General features: G+C 41.0%; 1 protein-coding gene across 4 annotated transcripts in view; it reads left to right on the forward strand.

The window, feature by feature from the left end:
• Positions 1 to 23819, forward strand: part of ERN1 (endoplasmic reticulum to nucleus signaling 1) — a 62933-nt gene that overhangs the window by 8022 nt on the left and 31092 nt on the right. For 3 of the 4 annotated variants that reach the window (XM_073311949.1, XM_073311951.1, XM_073311950.1), the window contains exon 2: positions 13056 to 13176. In XM_073311949.1, the coding sequence (XP_073168050.1) occupies positions 13056 to 13176 (121 nt within the window). Of the gene's footprint in view, positions 1 to 13055; positions 13177 to 23819 lie in introns of those variants that run through there. The other variant, XM_078848480.1, reaches the window with a different exon arrangement.

A 23819-nucleotide genomic window follows, 5' to 3' on the forward strand; every position in this document is an offset into this window, starting at 1 on the left:
AGTGTTTGTTTTTATCCCACCAAACATTGCAAGTTGAATTTACTAACACATTTATAATCTCTTCCAAACGCTTTCTTATTTAAAAAGAAAAAAAGTGGAAATCATTTATTGGTAAGACATGGCATTGTGATTTGCTTACTAACAAGCTGTAAGCTGTTTTATTGAAGTAACAGGTAGCAATATTCAGACTGCTATTCTAGCTCACAGCTAATTCATGGCATCCAAGCTCTTTCAATAAAGCAAAAGCTTTGGGACATATTGTGGATAGATGGAATACTTTTTGGTGTTGTTTACTCGCGCTTGAGGAGTCCCTAATGATAAGCACTCCAATAATACGGCATACTTTTAAGTTACTGAACTAAAACTTTAAGGAATTAGTGGCCTGTTTTTTTTTCAAAACTGCAGCTTCCATTGACTTCAGTAGGATATGGGTGCTTAGCACTTCTGAAATATAGGCCACCTTCTTTAAACAAAGCTAAATTAATGGAGGAAACTATTCTCATAGGAATTTGATCTTCATTAAACCAGTTTTTTTTAGACAAATTTTCTCTCGTCTTAAAAGTGAAGTACTAGAAATAGGGCACTTATCTGATAACCCATACAGAGGTTTCCTAAATGATAGATAGTATCCTGTTTGATACTCGGCTGTGCACAAATACATAAACATATCAGAATTTGTAACACAACTTTATTTTGGCTTTGTTTTAATTCAAATTGGTTTCAACTCATTTCTTTGTTGGTTTGTAATTTATTTATTTATTTCCCTCAAAGAGGTAGTGAGTCTAAGTAAGAGGAGGTTTGTTATGCTAGTGGCAACAAGCACTTAAAAGACCCAGCCCTCTTCCATTATATTCTCAAGAATATTTGTTGAAGCTTAACTTGGTGAAGGCATGGAGAATACCTAGAAACTTGGGTTTCTAGTTAAAATATCAGATAACACCATCATTAGTCACCATCTTTTTAGTTTTTATTTAAAGCAACAATTTCTTGTTTAGAATCAAAAGGAGCAATATAGTTCCTTTAATATTCTAAATCTTTCATGTAATTTTACCACTGGGATGGAAATTCATGGTTAGCAAGGAGCTATCCTGCTGATCAAAATTCATAATTGATTCCACAGAGGGTGGTTTTTTGAAGGAGGACCTAAACCAAGCTTTTCATGTGTTCTGTATAATTATCTTTTCTGCTACCACTAAAGAGGTATAGCTTGGTCTGTCGTCTTGCCTTGTTAATTCTCCATCCTGCCGTATCTCTCGGACAATGTGTTGTATTACATCTCCTTGGACTATGATTGTAATGTGAAATGAGAATCTGTTTCAAGAATTTGTATTGAATTATAGCTATTTAGGCCCCAGTGTTGAAATGAGTTCTGAAGAAGTGGACCCCTATACCTGCAGCTCATCTCAGGATTGGAGCTTTAGTATTTTTTGTGATGGAGCAGTCTGTTTCTCTGGGTACCATCAGGTTAAACTTGTCTCAAGTTTAGTCTTTGTAAATACAAGTTTTTATAAGATCTCATGTTAATAAAAAAAAATTTTCACTGGGCATTTAAAAAAATTCCAGCTGAGCAGTTTTTTTTGAAAAACAAACAAACATGTCTGTTCAGTGTTTGCAACCCAGACACTGCAGCGTTTGGGTAGTGCTGAAGTACACTAATAAACACAAGTGAAACTGACTTGTCTGTTTTCATCGTCCAATGTGAAGTGCAGAATCCAAGTAAACAACATGAATAATGAAAAATTGGATTTAGACATTTACACATGTTAATTTTTCAATTATCTATTGATATTTACAAATATGCCATGAAGGAATTTAAATTATTAAATCAACTTATTTCTGTTTTATACTAAGCACCTATCAGTTTCTCCAGGTGAGTTGTTTGTGAATAAAGTAGATCTTGTGATGCAGCATTCCTGGCTTCTTTTTTACTAGCTAACTCACCAACGTCAGTAATTTGCAATGGGTCTGTCAGTTTAAAAATCTTAGCTGAAAAATACTGTGCCTTGAATAATTAAAATTAATAGGAGATTTTGAATTATTAAGAGTTGCATATGCTTATGGATTTTTAACTTGTTAATAGGTAAAACAAATAGGGCATTGGAAATAAAGGAACACTGACAAGTGCCTCAAGCCTGAAATAGTTGACTCATCTTCAGGGTTCGGCTCAAGGCTTCATGATCGCACCCTGGATATCTAAGGTGGCTGCTGCAGTGCATAAGAAGCAGCACCACATAAATACCCTTTCAATGGTTTAATATAAACAGAGAATCCTTGAGCAGCTGGAGATTATGCATGGAGAATGAAGGAAGGCTGAAGAAAAAAGCAGGGAGCAAGAGGTGATGGAACAAGGCACCTGGAGCAAGGGAGAACAAAGTTTAACAGGGGCATCATTGTTACAGGATCAGTGGGTTGAAGGGAAGAGAGATATACATGGGACCAAACTCTGCTGTCGCTTACACCTATGTAACTTAGTTGGTTTCAACCTCCTGGGTGTAAGTGAGCAGAAATTGGCCTTTGGAGTCCTGACAATAAGTTCTTCAGTACAGGAGCTTTCTGTGTCCACTTTGCAACCTTAATATTATCTTTTTCAAAATATTAGTCCCAGTTTGAGTTCTGAATTCCAGAAGTAACTGCCATCCTAGTTGTGCAATGTCCGTGCTATGTGCCAGGTTGCAGAAGACTAAGGTCCATTAAAGAACCTGGCACGTTTGCTTCTTGGAGTCTTACCTGTTTGGCGTGTTGGGGAGGAGATTAGGTAGTTGTATCCAACTGCATCCGAAGTAGATTATTTTGTGTGGCTTGACAGCCAGTGTAAAAACATCCCACACTAGTATCCGAAGAGGCTGTGCAGCCATTGGTTTCTTCTCAACACAGTCTCTCACACCTTTCTTCATTTAATCTGAAAATATGTAAAAGTTAATAGATCATACATACTTAGAATATAAGCCTGTTCTGAGTGAAGATCTGCTTCAACGCTGCTATTATTTTAGTTATTTTATTTAGTGCTTGTGAACAGGGTTAGATTGACAGCCATGCAGACTAAAGCGCCCACCTTATTCACTGAACCTTGGATGAGAGAGGGGGTATAGAAGGCACATAGCCCCTGGTTATCCCTGTCGCTGAACCAGGAAGCGATGTCAGGTTTCTACCTGACTAAAAGGGAACTGGCTGTGTGGGTGTGAGATTATTCCCTCCCCCTTCCAGTTATACTACACCCAACCGATTAAGATGAGAGTGCAGATTGCTGCTAGAATTTCATGATCTGATTAATACTTCAGAACTTTCTGGGTCATATGCTGTGCAGGTGACAGACATTAGTCTGGTTTGTGGTAGAAAGTTGTGTGAATACCTCCTTCAGTTATGGTCTCCCCTCTCTCCTTTCATCTTTAAACTCAGTAACGATCTGAAGGCTAAAAGTAAGAAGATACTTTCATGCTTCCCATTTGCAGAGTGTGCAGAAAGAACTCTTTGCACATTAACTACTTTCCATTCCTTTCCAGGTACAACTGATCGTGTAAAATAGCTGAGAGTTTAAAGAAAATATTGATTTTTGGTATACCAACAAGCAGTTTAGGTGTCTTGTTTAGTTCACAATTCATATGGCCATGACAAAGTAACACTTCAGTTCCCTGTTTCTTAAGTACTGTTTTTTAAAACAATACATACCTTCCAAACATCATTATGGTTGCAATTATAATTTGTCATGGTGAATTCTGGGAAATATTTTGTATTAGTTGTGGGAAAGTTAGAGAGACAAGGTGGGTGAGGTAATATATTTTCCTGGACCCACTTCTGGTGATAAGAGATGCAAGCTTTTGAGCCACACAAAGTCAGAAGTTATGGGAATGTTAGTGTACAGGAATTGGGTAGTATCCATTTAAATATTTTGGAAGCCCTCTCATGGGTTTCCCTGTCTTCTGTTGTGGAAGCTACCAGAACCTAACTCTGGGGGGTAGTCTCTGGGGCGGGGGGTGTTCCTCATATTCTTAACGTTGTGTAAAGAGTAGATACAACAGAAATCCGTGGACACGCTATGTTTTTTTTAAGCAATCCCTATAGGCAAAGGCTTTGCAAAATTTGCAAATGGTCTGGCTTTGTGGTGCCTTCTATAGGCTAGGCACGGCACCTGCTATATAGTGGCTGCTGCAACCCTTCCTCTTGTATAGTTGTGTTTGTGGTACTGCACCTTGTTTAAATAGTTTAGAACTAGTGGGTTATACAGGCATAACTCTTGTACTCTGAAAGCTGCAACAAGGGCAGTAGGTGTAAAACTGCAGGTGTACCAGGCCACCTACTACAATGCCTGATTTCTCCTTTGTTCAGAATCTTATAGATGAATATATTGTTCACCCATCATGACATCTAGGCATCAAGAAAAGTCCTGTGATTTATCTGGAGCTACAGTGATGCCTTCCAACTTCCCATCCGTGCCGTGATGTGGTGAAGATAACCAATTTCTCTAATTGTTTGCACTTGTATAGTAGTTTTCATTATAAGATTTCAAAACTCTAAAGCTGTGAAGCATTTTCTGGGCTGGTCCTCTTCCTCCTATCCACAGTACTGCAGCCTTAGTAGTAGAGGAACATTTCAATATATTTGAGTTCCTCTCTTGTATGTGGAGACTCCTCAGGAGTTGTGCTGCATCTCCAGGTATTGTTTCTGAGTCTAATCATTTAGATTCTTGCACACTGTGGTAAAATGGCTTTATTAGGTTTTGATCTTATTTGTTTTTCTCTTCCTGTTGGTGTTGCCTTTATCTGTACGAAGCCACAATAAAGCTGTAAGGAACTGACTCAGACCTGAAAACCCCAAGCTGCTAATGGCACCAGCTGTTCAAAAGTTAGAAGCTTTCTGTGGCAAATGATGGTGCCAGCCAGCGTAAGGGGCTGAAGCAGCTGAATATCCCCTGCTGAGAAAACATGCTGAATATCCCCAGTGTGTCTTTTGTAACCGAAATATAGGTGTAATTATTCAAACACTGCTTTTATGAATTTGTATAGTGAGTAACTCTCCCTATACTCAAAAATCCAGTGGTGATATCAGGGCTTGTCTGCATTACAGCTGCAGAGCCATAGCATAGACGCTTGCTGCAACAATGGAAGGTTTTTCCATCACTGTAGTTAATCCACCCTCTTGAGAGATGGTGGCCAGGTCAATGGAAGAACTCATAAGAACGGCCATACTGGGTCAGACCAAAGGTCCATCTAGCCCAGTATACTGTTTTCCCGACAGTGGCCAATGCCAGGTGCCCCAGGGGGAATGAACAGAACAGGTAATCATCAAGTGATCCATTCCTTGTTTCCCATTCCCAGCTTCTGGCAAACAAAGGCTAGGGACATCATCCCTGCCCATCTTGGCTAATAGCCATTAATAGACCTATTCTCCATTAATTTATGTAGTTCTTTTTGAACACTGTTATAGTCTTGGCCTTCACAACATCCTCTGGCAAGGAATTCCACAGGTTGACTGTGCATTGTGTAAAAAAATACTTCCTTTTGTTTGTTTTTAAACCTGCTGCCTATTAATTTCATTTGGTGACCCCTAGTTCTTGTGGTATGAGAAGGAGTAAATAACTCTTCCTTATTTGCTTTCTCTATACCAGTCATGATTTTATAGACCTCAGTCATATTCCCCCCTTAGTCTCTTTTCCAAGCTGAAATAAAGTCTGGATGGTAGCCAGGGAGCAGCTAAAGTGACTCTGGTGTGTCTCAGTCTGTATAAGATAGCAGTCGGGCTGGCATGCAAGGAGCTGGGCTGCCATTCTGCCTTCATTACTGTGGGGAGGTTTGTGCTAAAACGCAAATTTTGTATTGTGCCCTAATGATGGTCAGACTCTTCTTCCCCTAATCTCTGGAGAGAAAGACTTTGATAGTTGAGGTCCTTCACCCTCTCCTCTTTCCATATTCTCTCCTTTATTGAAGGTGTTGATCCATGATCAGTTCTGCAGCCTGACTGTGTTTCTCCTAGTTATTAGTAATGGCCCCTACAGGAATTTCCTGCATATGTTTATTTTTTACAGTGATGATACATACTAGATTCACTTCTTAAAAGAAGACAGGAAGTGAAAATGCTGGTTGGGGAACTAGCTGAATCTGTGAGATGATAAATGCTTGTTCAGAGAGTGAGTAGTTTAGAAGAGCAGAGTTAATCTGTGTAGAGTCTGAAGAGAGATTTGTTGCTTGAGCCATTTTATTCGTGGCCAAATTCCAACTCTATTTGTTACATTCTGCCTACCTCAATCCTACCTGCAGTTTTGGATGGCTACAATAATCTTCACTTCCTGTCTTTAACAACTGTGTTTCACCCCAGAGATAACTGCATTTTAGTAGTGGGATAAAGTAATATCTGTTTGAATACCATTTTGTTTGTGAAGTGCTTTGGGATCTTTTGGGGATAAAAGGTTCTATGTAAAGATAGAATGTTATTTCTTCCTTTTTGAAGGAAGCCATTTGTTGGGAAGGAAAAATAAAATGCACAGCCACATAAGTGGGGAATAACTGGCTAGGTGGCAATACTGCTGAAAAGGGTTTGGGGGTTCTAGTGGATCACAGATTGAATGAGTCAACAATGTGATGCAGTTGTAAAAAAGGCTAATATCATTCTGAAGTGTATTAATGGGAGTGTCGTGTGTAAGACATGGGAGATAATTGCCCCGTTCTGATAACTGGAGTAGGCAAGAGTCTGAGTTAGCAAGTGGATAAAGTGGACATACACGCAGGTTGTTTAAAATTTATAGTTCAGTGGTTGTCTCCTTAAACAAACCACCACAGGTGTCCAGTATGAGCTTATCTTTTATTAGTTAACCTGCTACATACAGTTGGGCAACATCTGGCATATGAGGATGATACGTAATTAAGTTCAATTAACTTGATGGGCACGGTTTGTTTATGTGGTTCATAGATAATTCAGAACTGGAACATTTATTTAATTTCATAGGTTCACCTGTGATGCTTTGTTTTCTTTTTTTTTAAACAGCGCAGTGCCCTGCGGATGCTGACAAAAGCTTATGCTCTAATAAATTTGTTAGTCTCTAACGTGCCACAAGTACTCCTGTTCTTTTGATGAATGATGGATCACTCAGTACAACAAAAAATGTTTGAATTTCTATTTAATTTGTTACGAACAGTTTTAAAGAATGTTTGAACAAATTAAATTGCTCATCTGTTTTTTTTTTAAAAAGACCTCTGTTGTGTTTTGATGCTTTTTAGTGCTTTAAGTATACACTAGCTTAAATGTACATTAGCTGTTTAACATTTTTAGATGTAGGAAGAATGAATACCTGACGTACAGAAGTAAGAAACTTCTTGCTTTCTTTCAGTTTGCACACCAGAGACTGCTAACTGAGAACTAGGTGCTGCCGTTCATTAATCATTGGAGGTAAAATACCTAGTGAAATGGAGTAAGATATTATATAGTATCTGTCCTATTTAAAGTACATCAGAGTGATTTCCAAAGCTGTTAGATACTAGTAGCTCTTAGTGCTATGGTAGCTATTCAGACATTATACATTCTGCAGCTAGTTACTTGAACACAGAGTCCTGGACTTTAGAATCTGTATTATCAAGATAGGGAAAGTTGCTCAGGATACTTGGATAATATATCCCAGAGTCTCTCATTTTTTATTTTTCCTTAAAGTAACGTGAGATCTTTAACTTTATACTTTAGGCTGTCCATGTCAGACAGAAAGGCCCTTGATTTAATATACCACCTGAAGGATGGGCACCCTTAATAAACAGTACATCACCTTCACCCTAGAACTGCATTACAGTTATTGCGTTTGAGCTAAAGTTTTTGGTATGGAATTAAATTCCTAAATTTCTGGCCCAGAAGAGAAAATGCTACTGTATCAGCTGTACCAATATTGGAAAGAAAGTGATATCTGGTGATTAGAGCAAGAGATTGGGAGTCAGGTCTCCTGACTTCTGCTTCTGGGCTTGCCACTGATTTATGTGACCAAGAGAAAATCACTTCACCTCTCTGTGGTTGTTTACCCGTTTGTAAAATGCATATTTAAAAACGGTTACATACCTCACAGCAGTGATAGGCTTAATTATCTTTTGTGACGTCTGTGAGGATTTCCAGATGAAAGGTACTATTACAAAGTATTATTGTGCAAATGATGATATTCAGAAAATTAACCTCCCTTAAATTTATAGGGTTGATTAAAATTCACTAGTTTTTGTTTTCAGAGTAAGTTTATTCATGAGAATAAGAACAAATGGCTTTAAATATTAACTCTTTGTTAATTATACAGTATCAAAATGGTTAAAAATACTAATGTAGCTTGCCTGATTGCATGAACATCTCTTGGAAGACATACGGCTGTGTTTTTTAAATTTTTGCTGATGAATATTGTCAGTTAGATCTCGAGCAAATCCCCTCCAAAACAAATATCACAGATTAACTCACATCTTTTATTGATTTTCCTGTTGGGGAGGAAGAATTTGACTTCATGGGAATGAGAAACAAACATAAGCGTTTCTGTTCTGTTAGTGCCATTTGTTTGCTGAATCTTTAGGCAAACCAGAAAGTTAGATCTGGTTATGCCAGACCAGAATGTCCTGAATTTATGAATGATGATGATGATCCATAGAAAGAAAATAGTTTGGAATTAAATTGCACTATAGTCCTAATGCTGCAGGAAAAGTCTGAAGCCTGAAAAAATAACACCGTAAGAGAGAGAACAACACGTACTGTAGGTTTCACATAACTTGGTGGAAAAAATGTTCAGAGTTACGGAGGGTTTCAACTGCTTCTGTAACAGTCGTTCTGTCTCCTATTTTTTTGACTTGGTGTGGGAAAGTACCTGTGTAAACAAGGATGGAGTGGTGTCTAGTGTTTGACTCCTGCATTCTATTCCTAGTTCTGCCACTGACTTGCAGTGTGATATTGAACAAATTATTTAGGGGTTTTTTTGCCTCAGTTTACCAAACAAAATAATTGGGAACCAATAACCTATTTCAAGTCCTGAAAGATCTGGCACATACCCTGACCACACATCATAAAAACCTGCCAAAAAAAATTAATTCCTTGTTGAACATTAATAAAAACCCCAACATGATTATCTGTACTGCATATTAAGCAACAATGAACAATAGAAGGGCAGGTTATTTTAAAAAGTGGAATCCTGCTGTGGGACAGGAGATATATGGGTGAGGTCTTTGATCTTTCTGTAGAAGCACCTTAGATGGCTGTCTTGCTGCTGCATAATCTTGTCCATAAAATATATACAAAAAATGTTTTGTGAAACTAACATCCTACAAACCTAATACCCATACACATATTTACATGAAATTTAAATTTTAAAAAGCAAATAAATTCCAGTGTAAGCACTTTGTTTTATTAGATTGATAGCACTGGACTATATTGTCAAAACCTAAAAGTGAAACTTACAATAAACAAAAATGAAATTGATTGGTCTTTTTACTTTTGCATTTCTTAGCTTGAAAAATGTTAAATAGTATAATAATGAAAAGCAATTAGATTTTTCACACTTTGTCTTATGGTGCTATTGCTGATGAAGGTAAGAATAGTGTGGGGAGGTAATTTTTTTTTTCTTTAATGTGATTCTCTTTCAATCTTTTTTGTGTGTGTCCAATTTATTATTGTATAGTTTTTAAAAATGCTCCTTTGACTTCACTGAAGTAGGGTAAGGCCTACATTTTCAAAAATGACTAGTGATTTTGGGTGTCCAGCTGTGACATGTTAGAGGCCAGATTTTTCAGAGGGCAGCTGCTGACCACTTTCTGAAAATGAAGTCCTTTTAAGCATCTCAAGTTGGGCACCCAAATATTGAGCCACCAAAATTGCTAGTTACTTTGCCCTCTGAAAAATCTGGCCTCTAACATGTCACCCAAAATCAATAGTCACTTTTGAAAATGTATGCCATGCCCTACTTCAGTGAAGTCAAAGGAGCATTTTTAATAACTATGCATTAGATAAAATATTGAAAATAATAAATTGGACAAAAAAAATTGACAGAGAACCACATTAAAGAAAAAAATAACCTTTCAAATCTACTTTTTAAAATTAAAAATTGATGGCTTAAAAAGACTTGCACTGCATTTGTCTGAAAAGCTGTTTTGTATAGTTATGAGAAGCAGCATGGTGGAGTGGATAGGGTAATGGACTGGAAGCCAGAAATACTGTGCTTTATTCCCCGCCTGCTCAGCCACTGATTGTGTGTGGGTGTGTGTAGTGGGGCAAGCCACTGTGCTTAAGTCTCCTTTTTTATAAAATGAGGATATGATGTATGTTCATTTTTGTAAATGCTTTGAGATCTGGTGATGAACAGCACTGTATTTAAAAATATTTTCTATTACCTTTAATATTCCGTGTTACTGGTTAAAAGCTCTGGGTCTTGATCTTGCAATGATCACATCCACATGGAACCTCTGCTACAGAGTTCAATCCACAAAACAGTGATAGCTCCAACAGACTCTGGGTGGAATCTTTAGATCAAGATGCACCCTGTCAAGCAGATAGTTTTTCTGTATTGCAAAGCCTGTTAAGATGATGATGCTAGTGCCAAAAATTCATAAAAGCACAGTATGTGGTTCAGTCCTTATTGCACCATTCTCCTCCTCCCCCCTCCCCCCGGGTATTTTCATGGTGGGTTTAGGATATCCTAATCACGTCAGAAAAAGGGTGTGTCAAAACTATGCAACACGACAAGCACTTACAGATACATGTTTTCTTCTTGAACTCCGCCCTGGGGCAAACTGGTCTGCACAGAATCAATAGCAGGCAAGGCATGGGCAGTGTATTCCCAGTCTCTAGGCAGGATATGCACATGTGCTGTTCTCGTTAATGTTTTACAGTTTAATCAAAAAAGGGTGTTCCATTTTTATTCTGATGTGTTCTGCTCAAATTTGTGCCAGAGTTTCTATTATAAATCTCTCCAGACTAACATCCATTGCACTAGGTCTTCGCTCGTGAGCAACTTAGCTTATTCTAAGTCACTTTAAAGGATGTGACTTTAAAATTAAAATGTATTCGTTTAAGATTAGATTTTATACTTGTGTATTTTATAAGTGAAGAGATCTGTTCAATCCAGAGACACCTCTGTGTATCTTCTGGTGCTGGTTCTCTTCAGATGTAGCTGAATAAAACTGGTTTCAGACTTATGGGGCCATGTGAGCCAGCCCCCCACCAGAACCACAGCACAGACCTACTCAGACATTTGCACCATGTTTACGCCAGTGCAATTCCACTGGAGTAGCTGGTGATTTACACAGTATGAGACCAAATGTTTGTTTGTACAGTATTTGAAGAGGAAACATGCTGCATAAATGCTAACTGCTATAAGTAGGAAAAGACCAAAAGACGATGAACTTAAGAATTAGGGACGCTTCTTGATTTCAAAAAAACTTGTCATAATTTTTGCAAGATGATTCAGATGCCCTGTCTTTAAAATGTAGCTCCTCTTCCTGCTGTGTTGCAGTTCATTTTATTTGTGTGGAAAGATGCTTTTAAACTGAATATTGATTATTGACATCATTTGCCTTACACACTTTCAGACCAGCATGAGAGAGGCTGCTATTAAGTGCCCCTTGTTGAACAAGTATTACAAAGTTTGGTCTATAATGCAGGGTATAAATATATTATTTAACTGGAAATGTCTTTTGTCTAAACATTAGGCCCCTTGTAGCTTTTATTATTTGACTGAGTTTGTAACTATGTTTAAGCACTGATATATTTTTCCTTCCTCTGCACCTACAGCAGTTTATCTCCGATCCCTGTTTTCAGGGCTGTTATTGATTTGTACTTTTAACTGTTTTTTGAGTTTAAATCAAGCTGTGCCTTAAATATTCATGATTGCTGTAATGCAACATGCATGCTCACTGTATTACTATATCAGTGGGTGGTACCTAGGAGTTAGTTAAGTATTACTTTATAATATACTGCTGTATAATGAGAAAAGAACTAGGGTATATTACTGCAGAATTGGTCTGTTCTGAAAAATCCATAATTTTCCAAGGAGAGAGCCACAGGTGAGCCAAAGCTTTTGAGCTTGGCAACTTCATGTTTTGTCCTTCACAAATCCTAATATGGTTAAAACTTTGAATTTATCTAGAATTATTTTTTAAAATTTCAGTCATTGGGTTATCAGTGCACATAGTTTCACCTTACCAACAATAGTAGCTTGAGATTTAAATATAGTTCTGAAACTTCCCAGACAAGGCAGATGGCAGACTGATGGGCAACACAAATACAGTTTACAAACAAGGAAGTTATTTGGGTGATAACTAAAGGCTTGTAACAAAATGTATGTGTTGAGGCTGTTGGTATATATTGGTTCTTTTTGTACCAGGTTGAGAGAGAGGCGTGATTAAATTAAGTTTCTGGTTTAGTCTGCTAGCACCTTTGACCCAACCTCATTGTTTCTGTTATCTTTTTACATAGTTTTGGGATGCCTTGTGATAGAATTACATGTATATAATAGCTAGACTCAAAGACTGTCTATGCTATGAAAATGACAACAAGTAGTAAACAGTTCTCCCGCCTATGCAAACCAGAGTTGAGAATGATTTCTCCACTGGTATCAAAAGGAATAGCAGAGTATAGTACCCCATGTAGGAGAGAATGCTTGACACTATGGGTAAAGTTAATGGTAAAACTTCCATTGAATTTAACAGGGCCAGGATTTCACCCCAAGTGTCTAACACAGCTTGTTTTTGCAGTGTTGATACATCAGGAGGGCTGAGCTCCGGGAGCAGGTATAGCCAAGAGATCTGCTGGGGTCTAAATGAGTGCTGGGATTTTAGATACTTTAGTTTATCTACTGATTGGTGCTAGCCATTCCTCAGTTTCCTATCTGGCAGTGCCATTTCCTCTGTCCTTCAGGTTTACTGGGTGCCCGTGAGTAACATTCATTCATCTCTACTATACACAGCTGCCTAGCAGGGATTTTGTAAAACAGTTTGTCTTGCAGAAAGCAGACTAATCCTTACATGCAAAACCAAAGAATCTTGACTTTTTGCAGCATGACATAATTAAAAGTAACAGATTTTAAAACAAGTTATAATGTAAATTTATGGGCTCTTCTTTTTCAGAGCTATGGAAGCACTAGTTCAGTGACTGTACCAGAAACGCTGTTGTTTGTTTCAACCCTTGATGGAAGTTTGCATGCTGTCAGCAAGAGGACAGGATCAATCAAGTGGGCTTTAAAAGAAGGTGAGTATGAGGTGTCCTCCTATCTTCTGTGGAGTAACTTCAATAACTGTATATATTTAATAACTTTACATAAAATGCTGATACACTTATTTTACCAGGACAATAATGTTCCTCTGATTATGAGTTTTTAAATACTGGCTCACAAGACCTACTTTGTACAAAATTTATCACGGTTTTGTAAAGGATGAACATAGGGGTGCAGAAGCAAAAAAAAATCTTTGAAAAAGATGTAGATACTGAACAACATATTCCTTAGCTCTGCTGTTCTCCTTCTGGACATGACTTGATATCTAACTGCAGCAGTACAGTAATCATGCTGATCTGTATATTTTCACATTTGGATTTTTTTTATATCTGATTTTTTGTTTTTTAATGTTTCAGAACATTTAGGCAGAGGTTATAGATACGATTACTGTACCAAACGTCTCAGTTCAGGCCTGCACATTAGCAATAGTAGTACAGCTTTATTTGCTTTTGGACATAATGTCCCCTTTTTAAAGTTTATTCTTCTGCACTGGGTAAGGTGATTGTGACCTTTTTTTTTTTTTTTAATGTTTGTTAATGCAAGAATTTTTTAAAAAGAAAAGGAAGACTTGTGGCACCTTAGGGTATGTCTACACTATGAAATTAGGTCGAATTTATAGAAGTTGGTTTTTTTGGAAATCATTTTTAAATAGTCGATTGTGTGTGTCCCCACACAAAATGCTCTAAGTGCATTAAGTGCATTAACTCGACGGAGTGCTTCCACAGTACCGAGGCTAGCATCGACTTCCGGAGTGTTGCACTGTGGGTAGCTATCCCACAGTTCCCGCAGTCTCCGCTGTCCATTGGAATTCTGGGTTGAGATCCCAATGCCTGATGGGGCAAAAAACATTGTCGCGGGTGGTTCTGGGTACATGTCATCAGGCTCTCCTTCCCTCCCTCCCTCTGTGAAAGCAACGGCAGACAATCGTTTCGCGCCTTTTTTCCTGAGTTACCTGTGCAGACGCCGTACCACGACAAGCATGGAGCCCACTCAGCTCGCTGTCACCGTATGTCTCCTGGGTGCTGGCAGATGCGGTACTGCATTGCTACACAGCAGCAGCAACCCATTGCCTTGTGGCAGCAGACGGTACAATAGGACTGGTAGCCGTCATCGTCATGTCCGAGGTGCTCCTGGCCGCGTCGGTCAGGAGCGCCTGGGCAGACATGGGTGCAGGGACTACATTAGGAGTGACTCGACCAGGTCACTCTCTTTAGTCCTGCAGGCAGTCCTATTGTACCATCTTATGGGGAGCAGGCAGGAAATATGGATGGCTAGCAGTCCTATTGTACCATCTTTTGCCGGGCAGGCAGGAGATGAGGATGGCTAGCAGTCCTATTGTACCACCTTCTGCCGAGCAGCCAAGAGATGTGGATGGCTTGCAGTCCTTCTGCACCGTCTGCTGCCAGCCAAAGATGTAAAAGATAGATGGAGTGGATCAAAACAAGAAATAGACCAGATTTGTTTTGTATTCATTTGCACCCCCTCCCTCCCTTCCTCCGTGAAGTCCTGCCTGAAATACGAGAGGGAGGGATAGCTTAGTGGGTTGAGCATTGGCCTGCTAAACCCAGGGTTTTGAGTTCAATCCTTGAGGGGGCCATTCTGTGTGACAGTTGTTTTTGTTTCTCCTTGATGTAAAGCCACCCCCTTTGTTGATTTTAATTCCCTGTAAGCCAACCCTGTAACCACGTCGTCAGTCGCCCCTCCCTCCATCAGAGCAACGGCAGACAATCGTTCCGTGCCTTTTTTCTGTGCAGATGCCATACCATGGCAAGCATGGAGCCCGCTCAGATCACTTTGGCAATTACGAACACATTAAACACCACACACATTATCCAGCAGTATATGCAGCACAAGAACCTGGCAAAGTGAAACCGGGCAAGTAGGTGACGTCAGCGCGGTGACGAGAGTGATGAGGACATGGATGCAGACTTCTCTCAAAGCATGGGCCCTGGCAATGCAGGCATCATGGTGCTAATGGGGCAGGTTCATGCCGTGGAACGCCGATTCTGGGCCCGGGAAACAAGCACAGACTGGTGGGACCGCATAGTGTTGCAGGTCTGGGATGATTCCCAGTGGCTGCGAAACTTTCACATGCATAAGGGCACTTTCATGGAACTTTGTGACTTGCTTTCCCCTGCCCTGAAGCGCATGAATACCAAGATGAGAGCAGCCCTCACAGTTGAGAAGCGAGTGGCAGTAGCCCTGTGGAAGCTTGCAACGCCAGACAGCTACCGGTCAGTCTGGAATCAATTTGGAGTGGGCAAATCTACTGTGGGGGCTGCTGTGATGCAAGTAGCCTACGCAATCAAAGATCTGCTGATATCAAGGGTAGTGACCCTGGGAAATGTGCAGGTCATAGGGAATCCCATTGCAACAAAGCCATCCACTAACTGTGGTGGGGCCATAGACGGAACCCATATCCCTATCTTGGCACCGGAGCACCAAGCCGGCGAGTACATAAACCGCAAGGGGTACTTTTCAATAGTGCTGCAAGCTCTGGTGGATCACAAGGAACGTTTCACCAACATCAACGTGGGATGGCTGGGAAAGGTACATGACACTCGCATCTTCAGGAACTCTGGTCTGTTTCAAAAACTGCAGGAAGGGACTTTATTCCCAGACCAGAAAATAACCGTTGGGGATGTTGAAATGCCTATAGTTATCCTTGGGGACCCAGCCTACCCCTTAATGCCATGGCTCATGAAGCCGTACACAGGCAGCCTGGACAGTAGTCAGGAGCTGTTCCACTACAGGCTGAGCAAGTGCAGAATGGTGGTAGAATGTGCATTTGGACGTTTAAAAGCGCGCTGGCGCAGTTTACTGACTCGGTTAGACCTCAGCGAAACCAATATTCCCACTGTTATTACTGCTTGCTGTGCACTCCACAATATCTGTGAGAGTAAGGGGGAGCCGTTTATGGCGGGGTGGGAGATTGAGGCAAATCGCCTGGCTGCTGGTTACGCGCAGCCCGACACCAGGGTGGTTAGAAGAGTACAGGAGGGTGCAGTACGCATCAGAGAAGCTTTGAAGACCAGTTTCATGACTGGCCAGGCTACGGTGTGAAAGTTCTGTTTGTTTCTCCTTGATGAAACCCCCTGCCCCTTGGTTCATTCTACTTCCCTGTAAGCTAAGCACCCTCCCCTCCTCCCTTCAATCACCACTTGCAGAGGCAATAAAGTCATTGTTGCTTCACATTCATGCATTCTTTATTAATTCATCACAGAAAGAGGGGGATAACTGCCAAGGGGTGGTGGAGGAGAGAAGCACTGGGGGGGGTAGTGGAGGAGGGAAGGACAAGGGGACGCAGCACTTTAAAGTTTAAAACTTTAAAACGTATTGAATGCCAGCCTTTTGTTGCTTGGGCAGTCCTCTGCGGTGGAGTTGCTGGGTGGCCGGAGGCCCCCCCACTGCGTTCTTGGGCGTCTGGGTGAGGAGGCTATGGAACTTGGGGAGGAGGGTGGTTGGTTACACAGGGGCTCTAGCGGCGGTCTGTGCTTCTGCTGCCTTTCCTGCAGCTCAACCATACGCTGGAGCACTTTAGTTTGATCCTCCAGCAGCCTCAGCATTGAATCCTGCCTCCTCTCATCATGCTGCCGCCACATTTGAGCTTCAGCCCTCTCTTCAGCCCGCCACCTCTCCTCCCGGTCATTTTGTGCTTTCCTGCACTCTGACATTGTCTGCCTCCACGCATTCGTCTCTGCTCTGTCAGTGTGGGAGGACAGCATGAGCTCAGAGAACATTTCATCACGAGTGCGTTTTTTTCACCTTCTAATCTTCACTAGCCTCTGGGAAGAAGAAGATCCTGTGATCCTTGAAACACATGCAGCTGGTGGAGGAAAAAAAAAGGGACAGTGGTATTTAAAAAGACACATTTTACAGAACAATGGGTACACTCTTTCACGGTAAACCTTGCTGTTAACATTACATACACAGCACATGTGCTTTCGTTCCAAGGTTACATTTTGCCTCCCCCCACCACGTGGCTAGCTGCTCACCCCTCCCCGTGGCTAACAGCGGGGAACATTTCTGTTCCGCCACAGGCAAACAGCCCAGCAGGAACGGGCACCTCTGAATGTCCCCTTAAGAAAAGCACCCTATTTCAACCAGGTGACCATGAATGATATCACTCTCCTGAGGATAACACAGAGAGATAAAGAATGGATGTTGTTTGAATGCCAGCAAACATACACTGCAATGCTTTGTTCTACAATGATTCCCGAGTACGTGCTACTGGCCTGGTGTGGTAAAGTGTCCTACCGTGGTGGGTGGAATAAGGCTGCCCTCTCCAGAAACCTTTTACAAGGCTCTGGGAGTACATCCAGGAGAGCCGCAAATGCCAGGGCAAATTAATCATTAAACATGCTTGCTTTTAAACCATGTGTAGTATTTTAAAAGGTACCCTCACGAGAGGTCCCTTCTCCGCCTGGCGGGTCCGGGAGGCAGCCTTGGGTGGGTTCGGGGGGTACTGGCTCCAGGTCCAGGGTGAGAAACAGTTCCTGGCTGTCGGGAAAATCGGTTTCTCTGCTTGCTTGCTGTGAGCTATCTACAACTTCATTATCATCATCTTCCTCATCCCCAAAAACTGCTTCTGTGTTGCCTCCATCTCCATTGAAGGAGTCAAACAACACGGCTGGGGTAGTGGTGGCTGAACCCCCTAAAATGGCATGCAGCTCATCATAGAAGTGGCATGTTTGGGGCTGGAGCGGCCGTTCGCCTCTCTGGTTTTCTGTTAGGCTTGCCTCAGCTCCTTAAGTTTCACGCGGCATTGCTTTGGGTCCCTGTTATGGCCTCTGTCCTTCATGCCCTGGGAGATTTTGACAAATGTTTTGGCATTTTGAAAACTGGAACGGAGTTCTGATAGCATGGATTCCTCTCTCCATACAGCAATCAGATCCCGTACCTCCCGTTTGGTCCATGCTGGAGTTCCTGTCTACCTGGCCAGTACATCTGAGTTGAGAGTGCTGTCCAGAGCGGTCACAATAGAGCACTCTGGGCTAGCTCCTGGAGGCCAATACCGTCTAATTGCGTGCACAGTACCCCAAATTCGACCTGGCAAGGCCAATTTAAGCGCTAATCCCCTTGTCGGGGGTGGAGTAAGGAAATTGATTTTTAAGAATCCTTTAAGACGAAAAAAAGGGCTTCATCGTGTGGACGGGTGCAGGGTTAAGTCGATTTAACGCTGCTAAATTCGACCTCAATTCCTGGTGTAGACCAAGGCTAAGAGACTAACAAATTTATTTGAGCATAAGCTTTCGTGAGAGTGAGCTGTAGCTCACGAAAGCTTATGCTCAAATAAATTTGTTAGTCTCTAAGGTGCCCCACAAGTCCTCCTTTTCTTTTTGCGGATACAGACTAACATGGCTGCTACTCTGAAACCTGTCATTATGCAAGGATTTTTTGGTACCTTTGTCCCTTCCAGATTGGATTACACAAAGCACTGCTACAGTACATAGCTTTCCCCACATCCAGCTGTGGGGGAGCATAGCAGGGAATGTATTGCACTAATTCTCTGAATACTGCAATAGCTCTATGGTTGCTTCAGGTGTGATTGAAAGTGTTGAGTCTGATTTATAAAACTGTACACAGATAGGCTTCTGATTACTTGAAAGAGAGTCACTCTCTGTATGTGCCACCATGGCAACTGAGTCATGGTATAAGAATCTTGAGTAGGCACCCAAATACTATGGCATGATAGGTGTCTTATAAGCCTCTAATTAGAATAGAATAGACGTTCCCTGGGGTTCTTCTGCCGATATACTGGGAACTGGAGGCAAAAGATTTGTAGTAGAAGGCTCTTAACCCCGGAATATGCTTCTCCCACTGGTACAATAAAGCCTAAGTCTGTTGACCTAAAGGGCAGGGTATAAAGGTCCTCTCTTGTCTCTGCTGTGTGCCTGAGGGAGATGACACTAGGGATAACACAAGTTTAATGGTTCAGGTCTGTCATAGTTGACGTTGAACAAGCTGTGTGCTAGGGACTGCACACTCTTATAATTTAATACATAAAATAATAAGAAAGAGGCTCTTTTAAGAATAGCTTTTATCAATTTTTTCTTCATGAAAACATGGCATTTAATACAAAATAAAATGGTTGTGGTTGGACTCTGGTGGTTGATTACATGTGAAAGATATATTTGAGATGTAGCCCTTTCTCCTCACCTTTTGGAAATCCATTAGAAAGCAGCTAAATGAAATGCTGTCACAGTGATTGCATCATTCTACTCAGTGTTTGTAAACCAGTTGCCCTTTCAGTCGGCAGGCTGAATTGGTGGCGAAGGACTGTGCTAGTCTAATCTCTGTGGTCCAAACCAGTTCTTCTGTCTTTATGAGACTGTTCATTGTTTGAATGTAGTTCTAGCAAACAAGCAGTTATTTTTATAAGAGCAAAATGAGCACTTTTTAAACCCCTCTTATCCACAGTAGAGTAGGAAATGTTAAGCTAGTGAGCCAGAAATTTCAGGAATCTCAGTTTATGAGTATCCTCACAATTTTCCCCCCCTCTATACCAATATTTTCACCCATGTAAATGTCGTACGGAGATCCCCTCTATCCCTGAGCATTCTTGATTAGACGAATGAAAATTACTACTCTCTCAATTCACGATTGCTTTGTGGCTTGTAGCTATATTAATATTAAGAAAAACTTTAACCTATACTGACATAACACAGCATATGTGAATATAAGTGTATAGTATTGTCCTATGTAGAGTTTGACTCGCTTGTATAAACTCAGTGCAGTAGTTGGCCTTTACTTGTAAGCAGTCTTATTAAGGGGAAGAGGTGCCTCTGAGGAGGGATGAGGGTACCTAACTAATGAAAATAAGAGAGGACACTAGTTTAAGTCCAGATTGTTTAAGTTACTCTTCCTTATTAAAAAAAAAAAAAAAAGTTGCAAAACACCATTGGGGGTTGGGTTTTTTGTTGTTGTGGTACATTAATGCCCTATAGAACTGGATTATCCAGTCTGGTCATGCTAGTTTTATTTTATTGACTGTTTAATATTCTGGATCGTTATCTATGTGCAGTATACCCAACTAGTGTTTTGTGAAGTGCTTATCACCCACCAGTTTGGTTCTATATGACAATGAAAACACAAACCTCACTGCACAAATATATGGTAATAGTCACTAGCATTGGAATTCATTTAAAAACAAGCTGCATTCTTCTGGGTTAGTTTAGTGAACTTGTGAAATCTCAACAGGCAAGGAACTACATGAATGACCTGGGAATTGAATTTGGAAATTAGATTTCTAACTGAAATTGTCATTTCTGAATCTTCCATTGGTTGCTACCAGGTTGGTGAAAAGCCCACATGAAAGATATGTCACAGTTGCTGGGATACCCAACATCAGAGTTGGCTAACCAGCTACCATCCTGCTCTAATGCTGGGTTTAATACCAGAAGAACTGTAATATTAGTACTGAATTTGGCATGTTTACCATATGTCATGCTGTCTGTCTCTGTTAACTATAAGTTTGTAACACATACAAAACTTTCTGTGAAACTTCTAAGTTGCACATACTGCCTGGGTTCTCTGACAGCTGCTTTGTACTCTAGATATCGGAAAATTAAGCATATGTTGTTGTTCACATGACTTGAGATACTCTGGAGGTCGCCTACAGCACAGTGAAATCGTTTATCAGTGACATAGGGTTTTGTTATTACACTTAAGAGGTTAGGTGTTTAGCGTGACCAACTGTATAGTACCTTCTTGTTTAAAAACAAAACAGCCATGTGTCTTCATGTGCTGAAACTCAATATCAGGAAGGGGGGTTATTCACGTTCTAGTAGTGCTTAAACAAACATGAACATCTTTCCATTTATAGTTTGTCCTGATTAGCACTAAAACCTATTACAGGAATGCAAAGTAAATGAACTAGTGCCTCTTATCACCACAATAACCTGTTTGAGTTTCCTGCCCTCATCTAGTGCTGCCAAGAAAGGTGATTTGAATGCTCTGGCTCTCTTCTCCCCATGTGCAGCACAAATCAACTGTCAATAAACAGTGAGAGAGGCAATAGTTTAGAAAGGAAAGCACACACTATTCAGTTATCTGCAGTGTGAACTGTGGGTCAGTTACTGCAAGGTGCTGAGTGCCTTCAGGTTCCATTGGTTTCAGTGGGGAGCTGGTGCTCGGCACTTTGCAGGATTGGGCCCTCAGCGACTGGCCATGTAACTGCTGTTGCATCATCACATGCACTTCACAAAGATGGTCCTAGAGTTAATAGAAAAAAAATGGTAGTCCCATTCCGGAAGAGCCTTTGTCCCTGCTGGAGCCCCAAACGGTCCAGCCGTAGCATTCTGAGGCTCCAGGGTGTGGACATCACTTCTGAACAAGTCTCTGAAGTGCCATCTCTGATCCAAAAAAGGAGTGGTTAGTTCTGAGCGGTGTGACACGCTTCCTTATCTTCTCCTCTCACCATCGTCAGGACACCAAGCAAGCTTCCTCAGTACTGACAGCCTATCTGCGGAATCCAGAGACTGAGAATCCAACTTGGGTACAATCAGGCCACTGCACCAAACAAAATCATTTAAACAAAGTTACGATTAGGGCAAAATCCAGGCAATGTAAAGTTGCACTTTTCACAAGCTGTTGAGCAGTCTCCATGTTAGCTTGAAAGAGTTGCAGCTCTTTCCATTTTTACTTTTTTTCATACCATTATTGCTCATAAAATGTGAACATTCACCCTTCTGATTGGAATCTGTATCTACAATGTCTTAAGGAACTAATCAATAAAATTCTCCAGATTGAAAGGTCATCTTCTTTCTTTTAAAACGATGGGGCTCTGCAGTTAGAGATGGCATTGCTGCTGATGCTTCTTCTGTGTCACCTCCTTAGTTTGTGTTGCAAGGCTAGGATGCAGCAGTTCAGACTCTATTCTTTATGTTCTTTTGACTAAACATATCTGACAACTATGCAGTATTCTTTCTATAGAAGAAGATGGAATCCATTACCCTCAAGCAGCCAGTAATGAGCCTACGAGTGACTTATTGGGCAGCCTCCTGCTTTGGTCACAAAACTATAATCTGTGCCACAATGAAGGAAAGGAAATCTCTCAGAGCAGGGAAGACTGAGATGGAGAAAAAGTGCAGATGAGAAATCTGAGAGCGTTACAGTAGGCGGCCCAGAGCCAACTGGCAAGATCAGATCTGAAGAATGGTTCTCCCCTGAATGTCATCAATTTAATGGTCTGTATTTTAAAAAGTCTTATGTCAGTGGTCTTTGTTCAGAAGGTGTTTCGTAAGAAGTTCTCTCCCCTCCTCCCTCCCCAAAAAGCACTCTGGGCTAGTCTGTTAACATGTGACTTTATGTTAATAAGCAGCATCTTCAACAGTGAAGAATTTAAGTATGTAGTGTTTCAGGGTGCTATTTTGGGTATATTTTGTCTTTGTCCTTCTCCAGTTTATTTCTATGCATCCTTTGTCGCTGTCCTGGTTGGAACAGTCTCCTTGCCCTTTTGCCCCAAATGATCCTTCTCTTCATTCTCCCTACCTACCTACAATCCACTTCTTCCATGAAGTGTTTTCCAAAGGAATATACAACATGCACAGGTTTGAGGCTATATCTATTGCCAGTGAAGGTTGCTTGCTTGCTTTGTCTTCGCCTTGTCCCACTCGTCAGAGTCAGTGTGAAGACTCTTAGAGTATGTGTGATTGGCACAACTGTTACAAATCAGCCAGCCAGGACAGATGTTCTTGGTTTTCTATCTCCTGAGTGGACAGCTTGCCAGAGCTGACCAGACCCACCTGCCTGATAGAGGCACAGGGTGGTGAAGTAACTTGCCCAAGGTCATCCAGCAGATCAGTGGCAGAGCCAGAAATGGAGCCAGGTCTCCAGAGTCAGAGTCCAACACCCTCTCCATACTGCCTCCCCAGCTAGTATAGAGTGTCTTGTCTAATTTGGAGTGTAAGCTTTTTGGGGCAGGAACTGTATGTTCTTTTCTGCACAATGATGGGCATAGTAACAGTTGTCAATATAAATTATAAAAAGGATCTTGACCCTCCAAAACCTTACTGACCTGACTAGCCCATTGAAGTTAAGGATTCATGAATAGAAGTTGCAGGTTTGGGCCTTTTTTTTATTTATATTTCAAGCACTGTTAGTGGGCTCAGGTTGGGATCTATAGATCCTACTGTAAAATAATAATAATTCCGAGCCTTGGAAGATTGTTTGTTTGGTACAGAATTGCAGATCCAAAGATTAAAACCCATAGGGACTTTAGAAAGAGAAACTGTTAAATCCATGAAAGCGATCAATTCCTCTGTCCTTAGCAAACTCTAGAGGACTGTGAGTCAGTGTCTCTAATCTTTTTGAAAAAAGTTGCAACACTTAGCTGGGACACACTTTTTAGCCCAGTCCATTAGTCCACGTCTTCTGATGAGACCCCAGCTCAGAAACCGTTTTTTCCAGTTCATTCCACTGTGGCAGCAACTAATTCAGTTGCTGTTTCAGAATCTGCCACTTCTCCTTTTTCAGTCACTGTTTTCATGTGTTTCTGTTCAACCTAGAGGCACATTAAATGGATGGAAATCGGCAGTGATATCTCATGCATTTAAAAAGAACTGTCAAAGGGCAAATTGCTCCTTAATCTTACTTTTTTATGAGGCAAATAGAGAGA

The sequence above is a fragment of the Lepidochelys kempii genome, chromosome 14 (assembly GCF_965140285.1).
Source record: "Lepidochelys kempii isolate rLepKem1 chromosome 14, rLepKem1.hap1, whole genome shotgun sequence".
In the NCBI taxonomy this organism is placed as follows: Eukaryota; Metazoa; Chordata; order Testudines; family Cheloniidae; genus Lepidochelys; species Lepidochelys kempii.